This window comes from Caenorhabditis remanei, chromosome X, assembly GCF_010183535.1.
Source record: "Caenorhabditis remanei strain PX506 chromosome X, whole genome shotgun sequence".
Taxonomy (NCBI): domain Eukaryota; kingdom Metazoa; phylum Nematoda; class Chromadorea; order Rhabditida; family Rhabditidae; genus Caenorhabditis; species Caenorhabditis remanei.
In genome coordinates, this window is record NC_071333.1 from 7,313,387 (window position 1) to 7,328,841 (window position 15,455).

The window sequence follows — 15,455 nt, forward strand, 5'->3', positions numbered from 1 at the left end:
ATCTATGATACTCCCAAGAAAAAGGGAAGACGACACTTGAAACTACAAACAACATGAATAATCAAGAAGAAAGATGACCACTGGAGGGTACTTCCTACTATCCTAGACACAGCAGAATACGTACACCATGAGCAGAAACCAGTGTTTAAAAATGTTAATATCCGGAGTATACTGGCACTGCACACGTGTTGCGACGACTACGTCATCTGGCCCAGTTGGAACTGGGGAGAATTAAATGGACTAATAGTTTTTGTGGGTGGAAAGCAGGAAAGGGCGCCAAGCATCCCAGTAGTTTATTTCTATCTAGTCTCATCCAGGGGTGTCTATGAAAAGTTGTTGAAATGACAGACTGGATGAGATGAAGGGGTGGGGGAGAAACAAGAAGAAGGAAGTGTGTTAACTTTATGGGACATTTGCCAATTTAAGCGAAAACGTGTGCAATTGAGGTACTGCTCGCTATTCGGGAGACAGACTTCGGAGAGGAAAAGAAGAAAAAGGGACACAAAAGTGGCCGAGCAAATAGACAGTTGCAACTGAATGTATCAATGAAAAGAATTGACTTGGGTTCGCACAAATGGACCGTAGTCGCACTGAAAACAACACAAAAGAGTCAATGTGTGAGTGACCTGCGGTCAATGAATACTTTTTGATTGAGTGACCCCTATTGAGAGAAAAAATCAAACTCGGTTTTTTTCTCTCGTTTTGCTTATTCTGCTTCCCGTTTTCATTTGGTAAATAAAAGTTCGTTTGAAAAATAGAATAATGAAAACAGGAAAGAGGCATATGAACTAATGAGGAACACAAGCTGAGAGAAGGGATCGATCTAGTAATTTTTTTTTTCTACAGAAAAAGGTTTAGTGCATTTTAAAACTAATGGCACTTAGTATGATCAAAAACCTTTGTATAGAAAGTTCTTGTCTCTACGCAAAAAAATAAGGAAAAAAGTAGTACGTGACTTTCACGGAATATGTTTTATGATGACTAGATTTAATGAAGTAGCGCTTGACCTGCTCATCATCATAGTCTAGTTTTAGGGTTACGGTAGCCTTGTTTATCAAATAAAAACTCCAGTTAGTCCATACTGTATGACGTCTTCCGGATGAAAGACAGAATTGTGAATCAAAAAAGAATATGAATAATTCTGAAAAGACACAATGATCAAAAATGCGCTCTCATTCTATCATTCATTTCCCTTATATTTTTCGGTGGATATCAAAAACACACATTCATTGACAAGTTTTCCCTGAATTATTCATCTGATGCTTTGGTCCCACCATCTGGATTTGTCAAAAAGAAGACGATGTTAGAATTGAAAAACAAAGAGCACAAACTCAATATAATGAATAAGCAGAGACAGGGATTGGTCAAGAGGACATAAAACAGCACAAAAGCCCGGAAAAGTTCAAAGACCGATTCTTTGATCATCTGGTATAATTACAGAAGAAAAAGGTTCGAGACATGTGCAGAGTGCTTATTTAACAAGCAGCTGGGGGCACCCGACAAACATTGTTCAACACCTCCAATTATGACCCCCAAAACGTTGTTGCTGCGAAGTTTCAAATGAAAAGACTCACAGCGGTGTATTGAGAAAAAAACCGAAGGAGCAAGAGAACAAGACAAGAGAAACCCAATTTTAACAGGACTGGAAGAGAAGGAAAAATGGGAGGGGAGTGAGAGCTTAAACGGTGTTCAGTTTGTCATCGTGTTATTCAAGAAGCCAATGGTTTTCTTTTCTCTTTTAAAACGATTAGCTAGTTCGAACAATCTGTTTTGGTTTATTTTTGCTGGTGGTCTTTTTTCTCTTTCTGTCACTAATTACGTTCTGCGAAATTGCAGTGTCATCAGTTGACTCACAGTTAGAAGTAAGTTTTAAAGTAAGAAGAAGAATGTTTCAGATATCAACAGCATTGGGGCAATGACTGGGTATGGGAAGAAACGGAAGATCAAATTTCACGGCTTCGTGAACTTTTTCAAAACTGTTCTTTTCTATTTCTATACTTTGAGAAAGTTTTTCTCTTTTTGTGGTCTCAGCACAAAAAATGAGATTTCAATGATTTCTGAAGCGGAAAGCCAATTTTTTTCGTTTTTTTTCTAATTTGGGATGTTTGAGGCTAAAAACTAGAAAGTGCACGTTTGGTGGCTGTAAAACTTCAATTTTCTAATTTTGGCAAAAATTAAATGAAAATGGAGGAGAAAACCTTGAACAAAGGCTCTCAAATCAAGTTTTACGACCGACTACTTTTTGGATTCAATACAAAAAAATCCAATTCCAGAAGAAAATTAAGGGGGAAGAAGAAACAAAATGTAGAATAGGAAAAGAGAAAGTCGAGAGAAATTCAGAAAGATTTCACCCACGGTCTAGAATTTCAGACTGCTTCGTCTTGGTTGGACGACTAATGAAGAGATGGGGAGAATTGTAAAGTGTCTGGAACTGTGAACTTGTTTTTCATTCGGTTTTCCCGCGTTTTCCGTCTCGATCTCATTGAATAGATCGTGTGTTCCGAGAAGAACAAAATTCATATTTTTGAGATATGATGTGAAAACTTTGGAATTCTATTCGAGAATTCAAAATTCTCCGGAATTCCGTTATGGTTGGAACTTCCTGAGGATTATTTTATAGCCGTTGTAAAATGACAACTATGATTGGTTTTTCATGAAAATAATGGCTGGATTACCATTTTTTTAATCATTTTACGGTGTTTTTGATCCTTTAATGCCAAATATGCATGTGTAAGTATATGTATACTAGTAAAAGAAACAAACATAACATAAGTCACAGGAAACGAGGAGTCCGCTCCAGAAGAAAAAAAGGTAAACGTAAGCACCGTTGAATTCAGAAAATTGCAAAGTTCCGGGGAGAGAGAAGAGAGAAAGATCATTGAAATGTGCCCAAGGACAAGAAAATGCGCGAAATGAAAAAATGTCAAAAGACTGACAAATGCTCTCGCAGAAACAACAATTAAATCTCGTGCTTTGTAATTTGCGAGCAGGTTTTCTCAAATTCAGAATTATAGACAGTGATTCACATTGAAGCACCGATATGGGCAGTAAGAAAATGATAACACTCGCGTTCATAAATTTTCAAAAAAAAACAGAACACGTATTAAAATCTTGAATAACAGATTCATAAGCAAGGCTTAAAATGTGGGATGTGGGATTCCTGTATTCTTATGGAACTAACAATCCGACAATCTAGGATGATCGGTAAGAGAAAAGCTAACAGATAAAAGTAACATCAGACATGCTCAAGAAGATGAGAAGAAAGGGGGGTGACGTGATTGTTGCGGTTCGAATTAAAACGACGGGTAACAAATGACACACAATGAAACATGAGAGTTTTTAGCTGTTGGTGTGGAAAAATCCCATGTCGTTTCTCGCCGCTTCTTGACCGCGCTCCAAGACTCTCAAGCAGTACCAAAATATTGTTGTTTGGCTTTTTCCTTAAACTGCCTTCCATTCTTATAGGGATGTTGAGTCTCAATAAGCGTACAGGTTCATTTTAATTTCAGAATGTGAGAAGAATGACATGTTTACATGTTAGGCGAGACGAACTCATTCCGGACGTGACAAATATGCTGAGAAATTATACGAAAGCGATGGGTTTACTAACATATGCAAATTATTCTTTCAGTAATTTTGCACCTTGGGAAGTCTAGCACCCTCCACAACGTCCAGCTTTTGAACCGGAGGGAAGTTGAAAAAATCTGACAAAAACAAAAATCGTATTCTTGTTGATTGGATACATATTCTATTTGTTCCTCATTTAGAATAATAGAAAAAATATAATCTGAGGTATCACTCAAAACAGAAAACACAGAATTCAGAATCTACAATAAGATTAATACGGGATAGTGAAAGGAAAAATAAATTCGATTCAAAAAATAAGAAGGTCAAATACAAAACAACTCCCAAAAATGTGAGTATGTTTCAAAATTAGATTCAATCCTCAATTCAATGTCAACGTGTGCTTTTTTCTTCTTTGACGGATCTGCTTACAACCGCGGACGTCCGTCATTGCATACTAGAATGTTTTACACATAGAAAAACCAACAAGATTTTTTTCTCGAGGATTTATTCAGAGATTGCTTGTTTGGGTTCAACCGGAAACATTTTTACTCTATGCAGAAGGGTTTTGTTTCCAATGAGAAATGTAGTAAACAGAATTATTGAGGATTGGATGGGGCTTTAAAAAATGAGAAAGGACATCTGGATAAGAGTGAATGTTTGGTCACTATATAACTTAATTGGAAAAAAGCAATACTCTAAAATTGTACTACTCTTGTTGCCAAAATATGTTTTGGCAGAAAGAAAAAACTAACAGTATTGGATTTCCGAATATGAACTTTGTATTTTTAGAAAAGCTAATTGATGCAAAAACAGAGAACAGGATAAATTTGAAAGATGTTGTTTTGAAAATTCGAGTTTCAGTGATGCTCTTTATACAAATAAAAATTTCAACCGCAAGCCAAGAGAAATTTCTTTATAGAAAACAGGCGCCGAAGATGGAAGATCGACTAAAAATTGAGTGGTGAAAGCTTTTTGAAAATCTTAAGATCACGTGCTGTTCTTTGTCCTCTCTTTTGTGGATTTCGGATCGCTTTGAATTCAACGACGACTACGCCATCGTCATCAAATTGAAAACAGGGACATGTTGCAAAAAAGGAGGGCACATACTTCGATGAGGTATGGAAAGCCACGGTATTTATTCTTGTTGCTGAACATGAAGATGATGAAAAAATGAAGAAGAAGAAGATGAAGATGAAAAATGCCTCCGTTTTCCACAGTCAGTCAATTCAATGAGTTGCCCCCCTCAACGTTTTTCCTATTTGTTCGGTCGTACCTCGGAATCATGAAACACTTGTTCAAATGGTTTTTGAAAGGATGAGGGGAGGCGAGAAAAATAGAAGAAGAAATGGGAGAAATACGTCGTAGCAAAGCGTTTTCTCGAGATTGAAACTTTTTTTTTCGAAAAAGGTCATACACTTTTGTGTGCATGTGTATATATGTGTATGTGTGCAAAAGAAAAATGTGATGAAGGAGAGGTAATGATTTTCTATTTTTGCTAAGAACATGAAAATCGTTTTGGAAGTTTTTGTTTTCTAAAAGTCTTGCACTTTCGATTCGTTGCAAGGCACATAAAAGTAAAGTGAAAGACACAAAACGGGAAGAAAGAGTAGGAACTAAAAGAAAAACCGCTGAAAGAAGATTATTCTTGAAAAAATGTGGAATGGAGTTCTCCCGGAATGCCTGCTCCTACTCAGAATATTGTGTTCACGGGGAAAAACAAGTCATCAACTCAGAAGGATGGAAAAGAAGCCAATTTATTTAACGACTACAGAATCAACCTAATTTAACAACTCCTTTTAGACTGACTAAATGAAAAAAGTTTTCAGTTTTCGTATAGTTGAGTCCGAAGAGTATAAGACATGGAACTGATACTAGTACTGCAAAGTTTTCCTAGAAGAATACAACATCTTTACTAGATTTCAGATCATTCATAAGATCAACCAAAGTTCACTTTTCCCCCGGAGCACACAAAAGAAATTGGATAGTGTCGCGTTCTCCCTCACCTAGAAAAAGAACAGTATATCAACGAAAACGACAAAAGAAGCAATGTTTGACCAACAAGTTGCCATGACTAGACGGGGTATAGAAGAATTGGATGGATATGTACGGTCTTTGGTTTTGTGTTGTTGCTGACCTTTTGATATACTCAAGTACTTTCAAGTTTTCGCTGCAATAATTCCATAATTCATTTTTCTTTTATTTCATATGTCGAGACTGTGTTTTCTAGTGTGAATACAGAAGACTACTAAGAAGACAAAAAACACGGAACTTGCGTTTTTGAAGAATAAAAGAAAGGGAATTTCTATCTTGACGAGTTTTTCAGTTAAGTTTTTGAACTATTTGGTCGACGAGACAGAGAAAAATGCCTAGTGACTCAAGTGATGAGTGAAAGTAGACATATTGACAAGAAGGAACAGTTGGATGAGAGAAAACTGATTTAGTGAATCCTTGTGTATTGTATTTCTCGGCTTTTGTCTATCTTATGTTCCGCCAAAAAGTACCAGGTGTTTACCGACATCTCACAGCTTTTTCTTCTTTTTCTTTCATGTCATCGGTTTTGGCTTATTTGCACTGGTCGTTTTTCAATCATTAGATGTACATAATAATGTGATTTTACTTGTCTTTCACCCGTCTTTTGTTTGGTTGATCGCTTAGAAGATGTTTGAAATTTAGCGTGAGAAAAAGAAACGAGATCAGATTTTGAGGAACAAAAAGATGAGCTGTGAAAAAGTGAAAGGAACCAATAAAAGAGGAAAAACACAAAACACAACGGAAGGATCAGTGGATGCGTTACCTCAATATTGGAGGGATAGAAGAAACGAATAGGCTCGGTCAAATATGAGAGCGAACAACTTGTAAAAGTATCAGGTGACTGAAAATATGATGCTCTGCTGAATCTACGCGTACCAACCAAAGCAACTCGATAGAAAGAAGGTGGATGAAAAGTTTGGAGGTAGACAGACATGGTCCCGATGGTTTCTGGTGACTTATTTGAAACATGAGACGTTGTAAGGGATTCCCCCGATTTTTTACGGTTTTTTTCTCAGCAACCCACGTGAGAATAGATTCCAAGCATGATTAACCCCCAAAATACACAAAAAACGGGTTACATTGTTTCTTGCTTCATTAACTGCAAACCTGGACCACCTCGAAATATCTTTATTTGTCACGATTTCAACAAGATAAATGTACAACAACTTAAAATAAATCTCAGTGTCACAAAAAAGGTTCTAACTTTGTTTTTTCAGTTATATGAGTCAAGCCATTCTTCATTAGCATCAAACTTCTGTTTTCTCCAGACGGGAAATGAGAACATATATCTATTTCATTTGAAAAAAAAACAAGCTACGTCAGAACTGTACAGTTGTGAGAATTAATGATCAAAGATTTACGTGAACACGAACATGATAAAACATAGAAATGGGACTTTCTTTGAAATAATCAAAGAAAATCAATGATTTCAGTATGTTTGAAATATAGTTTCTTATATTTTAGCTGGATATTTGTCATTGTGTTTGTGCGGAGTACGTAGAGTCTGAAGACGCTGCTGAAGCTTCCTTTCCGTGAACCAATTCTGATTCCTCTTCTGTAAGAGAAGCACAATGAGTGTCTATTCAAGAATAATTCTATGGTTAACCAATCCGGTCTCTCTCTTTTTTTTGTTGATAAATCAAAATATGAGTACAATGGACTCCGAATACGTTTCACTGTTGTCTTTTAACATCATAACTGCTTCTTATTAGCTCTTGCAGTACAATAATTTTCAACAGTTGTTCATTGCATTTTTTATTTTTTATTAGTGTAAATTATTTATTTGGAACAGTTTCAGCCTGACTAGAAATAATGAAGGGACAAGAGAAAACAGGGTAGAAAAATGAAGGAGTCAGAAGCAGCCGAGTATTCACGATTTTTGTTTCTTCAGTGAAACGATGCTTTTAATCAAAATGGTTAATGATTTTACAGTGATTCTAAAAGAAATCTTTTCCCGTCTTTTATTCTGAAGTAATTTGATCATTTTTTGATGATTTTGTTGAAGATTTATAGTAATTCATTGTAGTATTTCTCTTCATTAAAAACAGCATTTCATTATACTTACATTAATACAATCTGTCTGTTGCGATATTGCTCAATAACTATATATATATATATATAGCTGGTTTTGTATGGATTAACATTTATTAGAAATGGAAAAAATTGACATCGCAATATATTCAAATGAAGAATGGAGGTAAAATTCACGATGAAAATATTGAAATAAACCGTTTCAAATAATTGTTATATAATAAGCAGACAGATATGATCCACGCAGTGAGTTCTTGTCCGCGATCCTTGTTCACAATCGTCTTCTGATGTTCGACATTTTATTTTAGTTGTTGCTTGATAGAATAACGCCATGTAACGTATCTATGTTTGAGCGAGTTTCCCCCAATATTGAAAGTTTATGGCCAAATGTTGTTATGTGCTGATAATTATTTTTTGGAAAAGAAGATGTACATAATACAACAAAACCAAAAAATTTTGATATCAAACGGCACATCTGCAAATTCGATAAAATTACAAAGTATTCTGCAAAATAAATAATTTATTGAGTGTTAATATATTTATGAAATACATTATGGAGACAGGAAAAATAGACAAGGAGAGTTGTATTGATTTATTAATTGCTCATTCTCAGAAAGATATGAAGAGAAAGGGACGGGAAAATGCCGAGATATTTTTAAGGACAAGAAATTAAATTAAAAGAAATATGTCACAAAAGACCGAAAAGTATGAAAATAGGAAGACAGTAACCAGAATGTAAAGAAGCGCGAGATCTTAGTCTATGAACACCCACTAAAGAAACAACTGAAAATGGGTTTGTAAGTTGCTAAAAACAAAGATGAAAAATGAAAGAATGATATAACAAAACAGAAAAGTAAGAAAAGGATTTGATTGAAGCTTTGTTTTAGAAAAATAGACAGATCATATATTCCATAGTATGTGGTAGGTGAAAACAAAATTTAACTCAAACCTTGATAGTGAATCTTGAAATTCTTAAATTGAACACTTCTTTTGTTGTTTCAGTTTTAGTCGCAAAAATGTGAGGATGTGTATTGAAATAATTGAAAAAGTCTTTTAGTGTTTTAGAAAAATATCATCAGAGTTATAGTCAGTATGTTTCAGGTAGATTTTTTGAAAAGAGTGCTTGAGGATAAGCAGAATGTGAAAACAAGAAACGAGGAAACACAGAGTAGTTATTTTACTGATTTCATGCAATAACCAGCAACAAAATAATATATGCGTTTGCTTATATAAATATATAAAAACACTGGTATGAACTAACGCTATTGTAACTAACTGTTAAAATGCTTCAAAACATCTGAAAAACGACAAGAACGCATGTAGGATCAATATAAAATTATTGAAAGTTCTAAATTACAAATTCTTTTACGACCATTTTCTTTTGGTTCAGGTTTCATTGGCAAACGAAATGAGAAGGAGAAATGATGATTCAAAGAATTTGGCCAATTCGATCCATGTGTTTAGTTTTCCTTCTTTTGCTTTCATTATGATCGATTTCACATATTTACCATTTTCATATGTAGCACTTCGACTCTCAACTAGAGCAAGCATTGCCATTGTATAATAGGTCAGTTGTCTCCTGGCGGCGTCGTTAATGAGATAATTGAATGGAGACCATTTCTTAGTGTGGAAAAACAAAGTGATGAATAATTCAGTTGCTTCTCGATAGCATTTCGAAGATTTATCACACATGCGCATTCTGAAATCGTTTAAAATAAATTTTATACAACATTTTTATTGTGAACTCGCAGTATCGGTTTGATATGGACGGTAAGAACGTATTGATCAAAGACTTCTTTGTTCAGTGAGAATGCCAGTTCATTGAACCAATGCAATACCAGAACTTCCATTCGAACAAATCCTGTTAGTGCATGCAGAAGTTGAGAAAAAATCCTAACGAAATAGGAGCTGACTTTCAAATGCTCTTCAACTGGGTTTTGTGCCATAGCCATCAAAAAACGGAAACATTGATCCAGTTCACGACGGGCTCCCTTCGAAAAAAAAAAATAGCCAGTGCAAATTAAAAACAAGTAGCGTTTTCTAAATTTGATATTTTTGCAAATTTCCGAAAACTGTTCAGGTTTCATATAACACAATCTGTCGTTTAAAATCTTCTGGCAGCACAAGAAAATACGATCTGTTGTTTCCAGTTCCATCATAGTTTGAATGGTAGCATCGACCAGTTCGTCTTCGAGTTCCGATTCGAGATTGCAAAATGCGTCATCCTGGAGAATGTTCCACATTAATTGGTCACCTTTCTTGTTTAAATCAAATATGTTGTCTATATGCAAAACTGCCTTGAGGACCAGTTCCGGTACACTCTCATCAAAGTCTCTGGTCAGACGTCCCTTCCTGAAAACATTAACTCAATGAGAAATCTTAAGAAACATCCGCTTACTGTGTCAAAAAAACTAGTGTTTGCAAGCAAATGAAAGCTCCTTCTTCCGTGAGCTCATCCAACAACATGAATTCTGTCAACCAGACCAGATACTTTCTTCGAGTGTCAAGTATGAACTGTTCGGGGCCGCCACCGGTGTGCATCATGTTTCTCACCGTTTTCAACATATTATAGAATACCGGCCAGTTTCCTTTTATTTTTTCGAGTTGCAGAGCTTCAAAGTATTCCTTCAATACATCTGCTCCAAGAAGTCGCAATTTTTCATTTGATTTCAGCAAATTGTCAACATTGAAGTATTGGTTGCTATGATTTTTGCTGAAATATATTCTGAGATCTATTTATTCCACACTTGCTGTAAGTAACAGAAAAACTGAATTATTGGTGCCTATTCGATTCGAGCTTAGTGTACCAAAAAGAACTCAACTTCAGCATGGCAATCAATGACTTGAATGATATCATAAAATTAACCTATATCTAAGTTATGTTCATTCTTGGATGTGGTCTCTAAGTAGCACAAAGTGCACATCTCCCATCAATTTTACGTAAACGCAGGCTCTGACTTGTGCGTGGTTTGGGCGAAACATGGGAAGCGAGGTTCATGTTCTGACATCGCTTTCTATTGAATTTCGAGAATCACATATATTTTCTGTCAACTGAAAACTCATAATTTCACGAGGATATTTCACAAGGGATTTTTCACGAGGTTATCATGTTTAAAACGAAGTAAGAAGCTGAGGTCGTCAAAATGGTCGAGAGCTCTGATGATTATAACAGTTCCATCGAGAATATCAGGCAAGTGTTGGTAGACTTTTTCAAGCAAGAGATACGTCGGATCGTCAAGACAACATTAGTTGAGGATTGGGAAAGAAAAGAAGCTGTAAGAGAAGATAAGCGGAATATCAAGCGTCGGATAAGGTCACAAAAAGAAAAATGGGAATCAGCGCAAAGGAAGCTACAGGAAAATAGAAAACGTACGATGAAGAGTGAAAAAAATTCTAGGAGGATTTGCAAAAAGAAGATTAAGGCAGCAAAAAGTCGACATTGGTTGAAGTTCCGAGAATTGAAGTACAATTTTTTGTCTGTACTGTTACGCTTGGCATCTATCGGGTATGGTGTCTGCTTCTCTCATTCGAAACATTTTTCAATGCAAGAAATAAGAAAAGAAAATATTGTGCATGAAGGAAGGTCAAGGTTATAGGATACCGGTCACGGAAATATTAAACTCATTCGAACTCATTTTTCACGTACCTCGAGTGCGTATATAAAATAAACAAATAAATAATTGCCGGCCACCAGATCAGTTCTTGTTGGGACGCTAAACTTTCAAATGCTATCATCTTTTGCGCTGGCTAAAACCTCAAAATGAATCTGCTGCATGCAGTTGTAAATTCAAAATTAAGTTTTTTGTATGATGCGTTCACAATGGATTACTTAAAAAGAAGAGTGATCCAGAGGAAACTGATAAACGAAAAATACCCACTCAGAAACTCACTGTGTTCTAACTTGCTCAACCCCCGCTAGATAACCCAATCATATATGAAAGGGATACTGAGCTTGCCACAGTAACGAATGCTAGCGAATGCGCCGATAACAAAGTAAACCTTGAAAACTATCATAAAAACTTGAATAGCATAAAGTTTACAGTTTAAAAAGAGACTAGAATTCCAAATCTCAAAAAATAATGTAGACATGGCTAAGCCCAATAGAATAGTTTTTCAAACAGTTCCGCTTGCTACCCAGCTAAAGTTAAGTGCATGCAAACAGAAGACATCACTTTCTTTTCGACTCACTCAAAATCAGCAATCAGTTCTCTCAACGATTCGAGACTTGAAAGTTCCTTCAGTGACTTCGATTCAGAAACGTCGTTCTCTCTCAAATCCAAAACTTCTAAATGTTTGAGTTTTTGGATTCCTGCGATACTTTTGAGTCCTGTATTTGTGATGATTAGCTCTTCGAGGTTTGGAAAAGAATTGCATATTGTTTGAAAATCAGTATTTCCCAGGTGGCATGAAGGAATATACAAGTAAACCAAATGTGGGGCTTGACGTGCAATCTGAAAACTTTTGATTAGGAGCGATGATACAGTAATAAAAATAAATACACAAAACTTGACTAGTACAATGCTTTGAAGCAAAAGTGCAATAAATGTTCAGAACTTAAAGAGAAACTTACTGGTGCAATCCATCCAACTGGAAAAGTGAACTGGTTTCTTTCTATACGCAATTTTGTGACTGGATCTTCTTGATAAAATGGATTAAAAATAGTTTCAAGAGCAGGAGTTGCGTCGGTGGAAACTGAAAACAACATCTACTTTTGCGGTTCACAGAAATTTGACAATCGCATGTATTGAAACAGACTCATGCCGCATTCACAGTTTGATGATGTGTTTAAAAATTGTCATCATATGTATGCCAGTACTTGCTCCAAATATAGACACCGTTTAGTACAAGAAAACGCATGATTAGTACGGTACACAACAACACAGTGAAACAAAATTAAAATAAAGTGTTTGTTTCAATATTATTGAACTCACTTCCTAGACAAAATTTAATATTGCCTTTCCTGAGGAATTTGTCTGTCTTTTCGATAACAGTAATCTCAAGTCGGCTTCTTGGCCTTTTTACAGTTTTAACTGTTAGCGAAGCCATTTTGAACCCAGGTAACTGAAAATTAATTTCCATTTTGAAATACTGTTTAGCAAAACAAACAAAAATCAGAATTGGCGGTTTATGAATCAAAGAAATATGAGAAATCGAAGGAAACGAGAAAAACCTAATTAGGGAAAAAAGGGAAAGAGAAGGATAATTAGTACTAATGAGTATACAGGGATGTCGGCAGAAATTTGATTTCGATAAGATAGATCAGTTTTCCCATCGTAGTTTCCTCAGTTTTTGACACCAAGACACATCTGATTTGAGAAGGATCTGAATAGAAAGATTGTTGATTAAATGGGAGATGTTCTATCCATTGTTTTTGATGTGTTTTTCAGATGAATTTGCTTTATTTGAGTATATAAAAACATAGTAAATGTAGAACGATGGACTGCATAGATTCTTTTTTCTTCTAAATTTGTTTTTTCCTTTTTCAAATTACAGAACAACAACTTTGGATCATGGAATAATAGTCAATCATGCACCACAACATCTTCATATACTGGTCCACGACAACTCGCGTCTTCAATCTTATTTTTCTCACCATCACATAGGACACGCCGCGCATAGGAAGATCACATCTAGAACTCCACTCTCCCACGCTCTGTCTGGTTGCCTCACGCTCTCTTTTTTGGGTAAAGAGTCTTTTCTTCTTTTCCCGACGGCGATGGACGACAAGAAGCAAACAAAAAGAAAGAGCTGAAACTCAGATAGAACTCTGGCGGCGCTCTCTTCTTGCAGACGTAGTTTCTCATTTTGGTGCGAAGCGGTTGCGGCGCGTGTTTCAGTTACACCACAGTGGCCGTGCACTTCTTCTGACTAAAGAGGGCACGAGCATGTTGCGCAGCGGCGGCGTCGCGTGTTTTTTGTCAAGAGAGTAGGGAAGAGACACGCTTAATACACTGTGAGCCGAGGCATCATCTCACACGGATTAAACAATAGAGTAGATATAGAGTATATGGAATAACCTATTAAGTATTGGATAGATTTTGATTTTGAATGACTCAAGCATAAATTTTAAACAGGAGAAAAAGAGAACAACAAACTTTGAATTGGAAGAAATGGAGAGACATAATTCTGACAAATGTACTCTTGGGCATGAATCAACATAATAACAAAGATTCGTAGAGACAAATATTAGATGGACTTCATTTAATTTGAAATTCAGAAGAGAGTCCGTACATAGAATAGATTATTAGAAAAGAACATACCATGGAAAAAAAGTTGAAAAAGGAGTTTAATTTAATTAAATGTTTTTATTGTTTGGTTACTGTGACACTTTTTTTGTTTAGAATCGGAATGGATGTTTGGTAGGAAACCACAGCGGAAAGAAGTATTGGATGTCAGCTTGATAAAGTTTTAAACTAAAAAAAAGAGAATGAACAAGAGAAAACTTATCTGAATTCGTAGCGGCTCTTTTGAACGTATGGAGCAAATAGGAATTTTAGGTATGAAAAGGGAATCGATCCTCAATGAGTGGAAGATGTGAGTGCTTTGTGAGCCGATGTGTTTTAGGAACCATGGTTACAAAGAGATGAGCGAGCTTGCATGAGAGACGTAGACAAGGACTACAGATAACGTCCCAATAGTGGAAAGAGAGTGTGTTGGTGAATCGGGGTTGAATCTGATCACACGCTTTCTATGAAAACAGGAAAAGGATTATTTTATTCAAAAAGAGAAAATTGAATGCAAAGGAAGTCAAAAAAGTTGTGAGAAATTCTTAGCAAAGAGAGCTTTGATTAATTGAACATGTGTGGATCCACTATGATTCTTACTTTTTTATTAAATGACGATACAACGAAAGAAGAAAATATTCAGTTTTTGAAAAAAATGTTTGATTTTACAAACAAGCCAAAACTTTTGTGCTAGCGTTTTTCTAAAACAGTGGTGCAGAAATCAGGGAAAAAAGAAGCTTGCAAAAAACTTCAAGTAAGAGTTTTATACATATACATTTATTTGTATTATAGACACAGTTTCAGGGCAAAAACAACTAGATATTTATTAACAACAATTTCTCAAAATGCAAAGGCTAAGGACAAACTGTCGGGTGTCTTATTTTCCTTTTTCTTTTTTTTCGGTCATTCACGCACTAACAAGAGAAAAACTTATATTATATTGAAAAATGTGAGTAACTGACTTCTTGCATGCTTAAAATTACATAAAGCAACTCCTATAAAGCTGAGGAAATTTGCAAAACTGTTAGAAAACTTGCTCTATAATTGAGACGGATCAAACTAACCGCGATCTTTTTGGGTCCACCAATTTTTCAGGAGACGTTGAAAAAGATTGAATAATATATATTTCACAAAGAATTTTTTGATTCATTTGAAGTTTTATCTTTTCAAGCATTCAAATTTTAATTTGAAGAAAAAATACTTGATTGATGATCAAAAGAAAAATGCCTTGTCATGCCCAAAAATTCGAGCCCAACTAAGTAAAACCATAGTCCTCCCGCGTTGACATATGGATCCAAAATGAAAGATACCCTTATATTCGAAACAAAACAAAAGTTAGGATAAACTGGTCAAGTGATGAGAAGAAACGAAAATCGGTGTGAAACACTGGCAAAGATCGAAGATGGGTAGCTCCGCCTCCAACACCAAATGACCGATGACCGGATCGACTGAATTAAAAAAAAAATCTTAATCTCCGCGTATTTCCTAATTCTCAGTTTTGCCCCAGCATCAAGTTTATCTAGAATTTATCAGTCTACATTTTCATCGTACATACTGTTCTCTCAATGTTGAACGTGAAAATCTTTGGGTTCGCAAAAAAAT

At 35.5% G+C, this 15,455-nt stretch overlaps 2 protein-coding genes across 2 annotated transcripts; both read right to left on the reverse strand.

Moving 5' to 3' along the window:
- Positions 1 to 9,015: 9,015 nt before the first annotated feature.
- Positions 9,016 to 9,327, reverse strand: GCK72_023394 (uncharacterized protein; the record flags this gene model as incomplete). Its single annotated transcript, XM_053735375.1, has 1 exon — positions 9,016 to 9,327. One exon carries the CDS (start codon positions 9,325 to 9,327, stop codon positions 9,016 to 9,018), a length of 312 nt encoding a protein of 103 aa, XP_053578941.1.
- A 23-nt stretch (positions 9,328 to 9,350) lies between these two features.
- On the reverse strand, positions 9,351 to 12,334 carry GCK72_023395 (uncharacterized protein; the record flags this gene model as incomplete). Its single annotated transcript, XM_003106636.2, has 4 exons — positions 9,351 to 9,981; positions 10,028 to 10,342; positions 11,818 to 12,080; positions 12,200 to 12,334. 4 exons carry the CDS (start codon positions 12,332 to 12,334, stop codon positions 9,351 to 9,353), a joined length of 1,344 nt encoding a protein of 447 aa, XP_003106684.2.
- Positions 12,335 to 15,455: the final 3,121 nt, after the last annotated feature.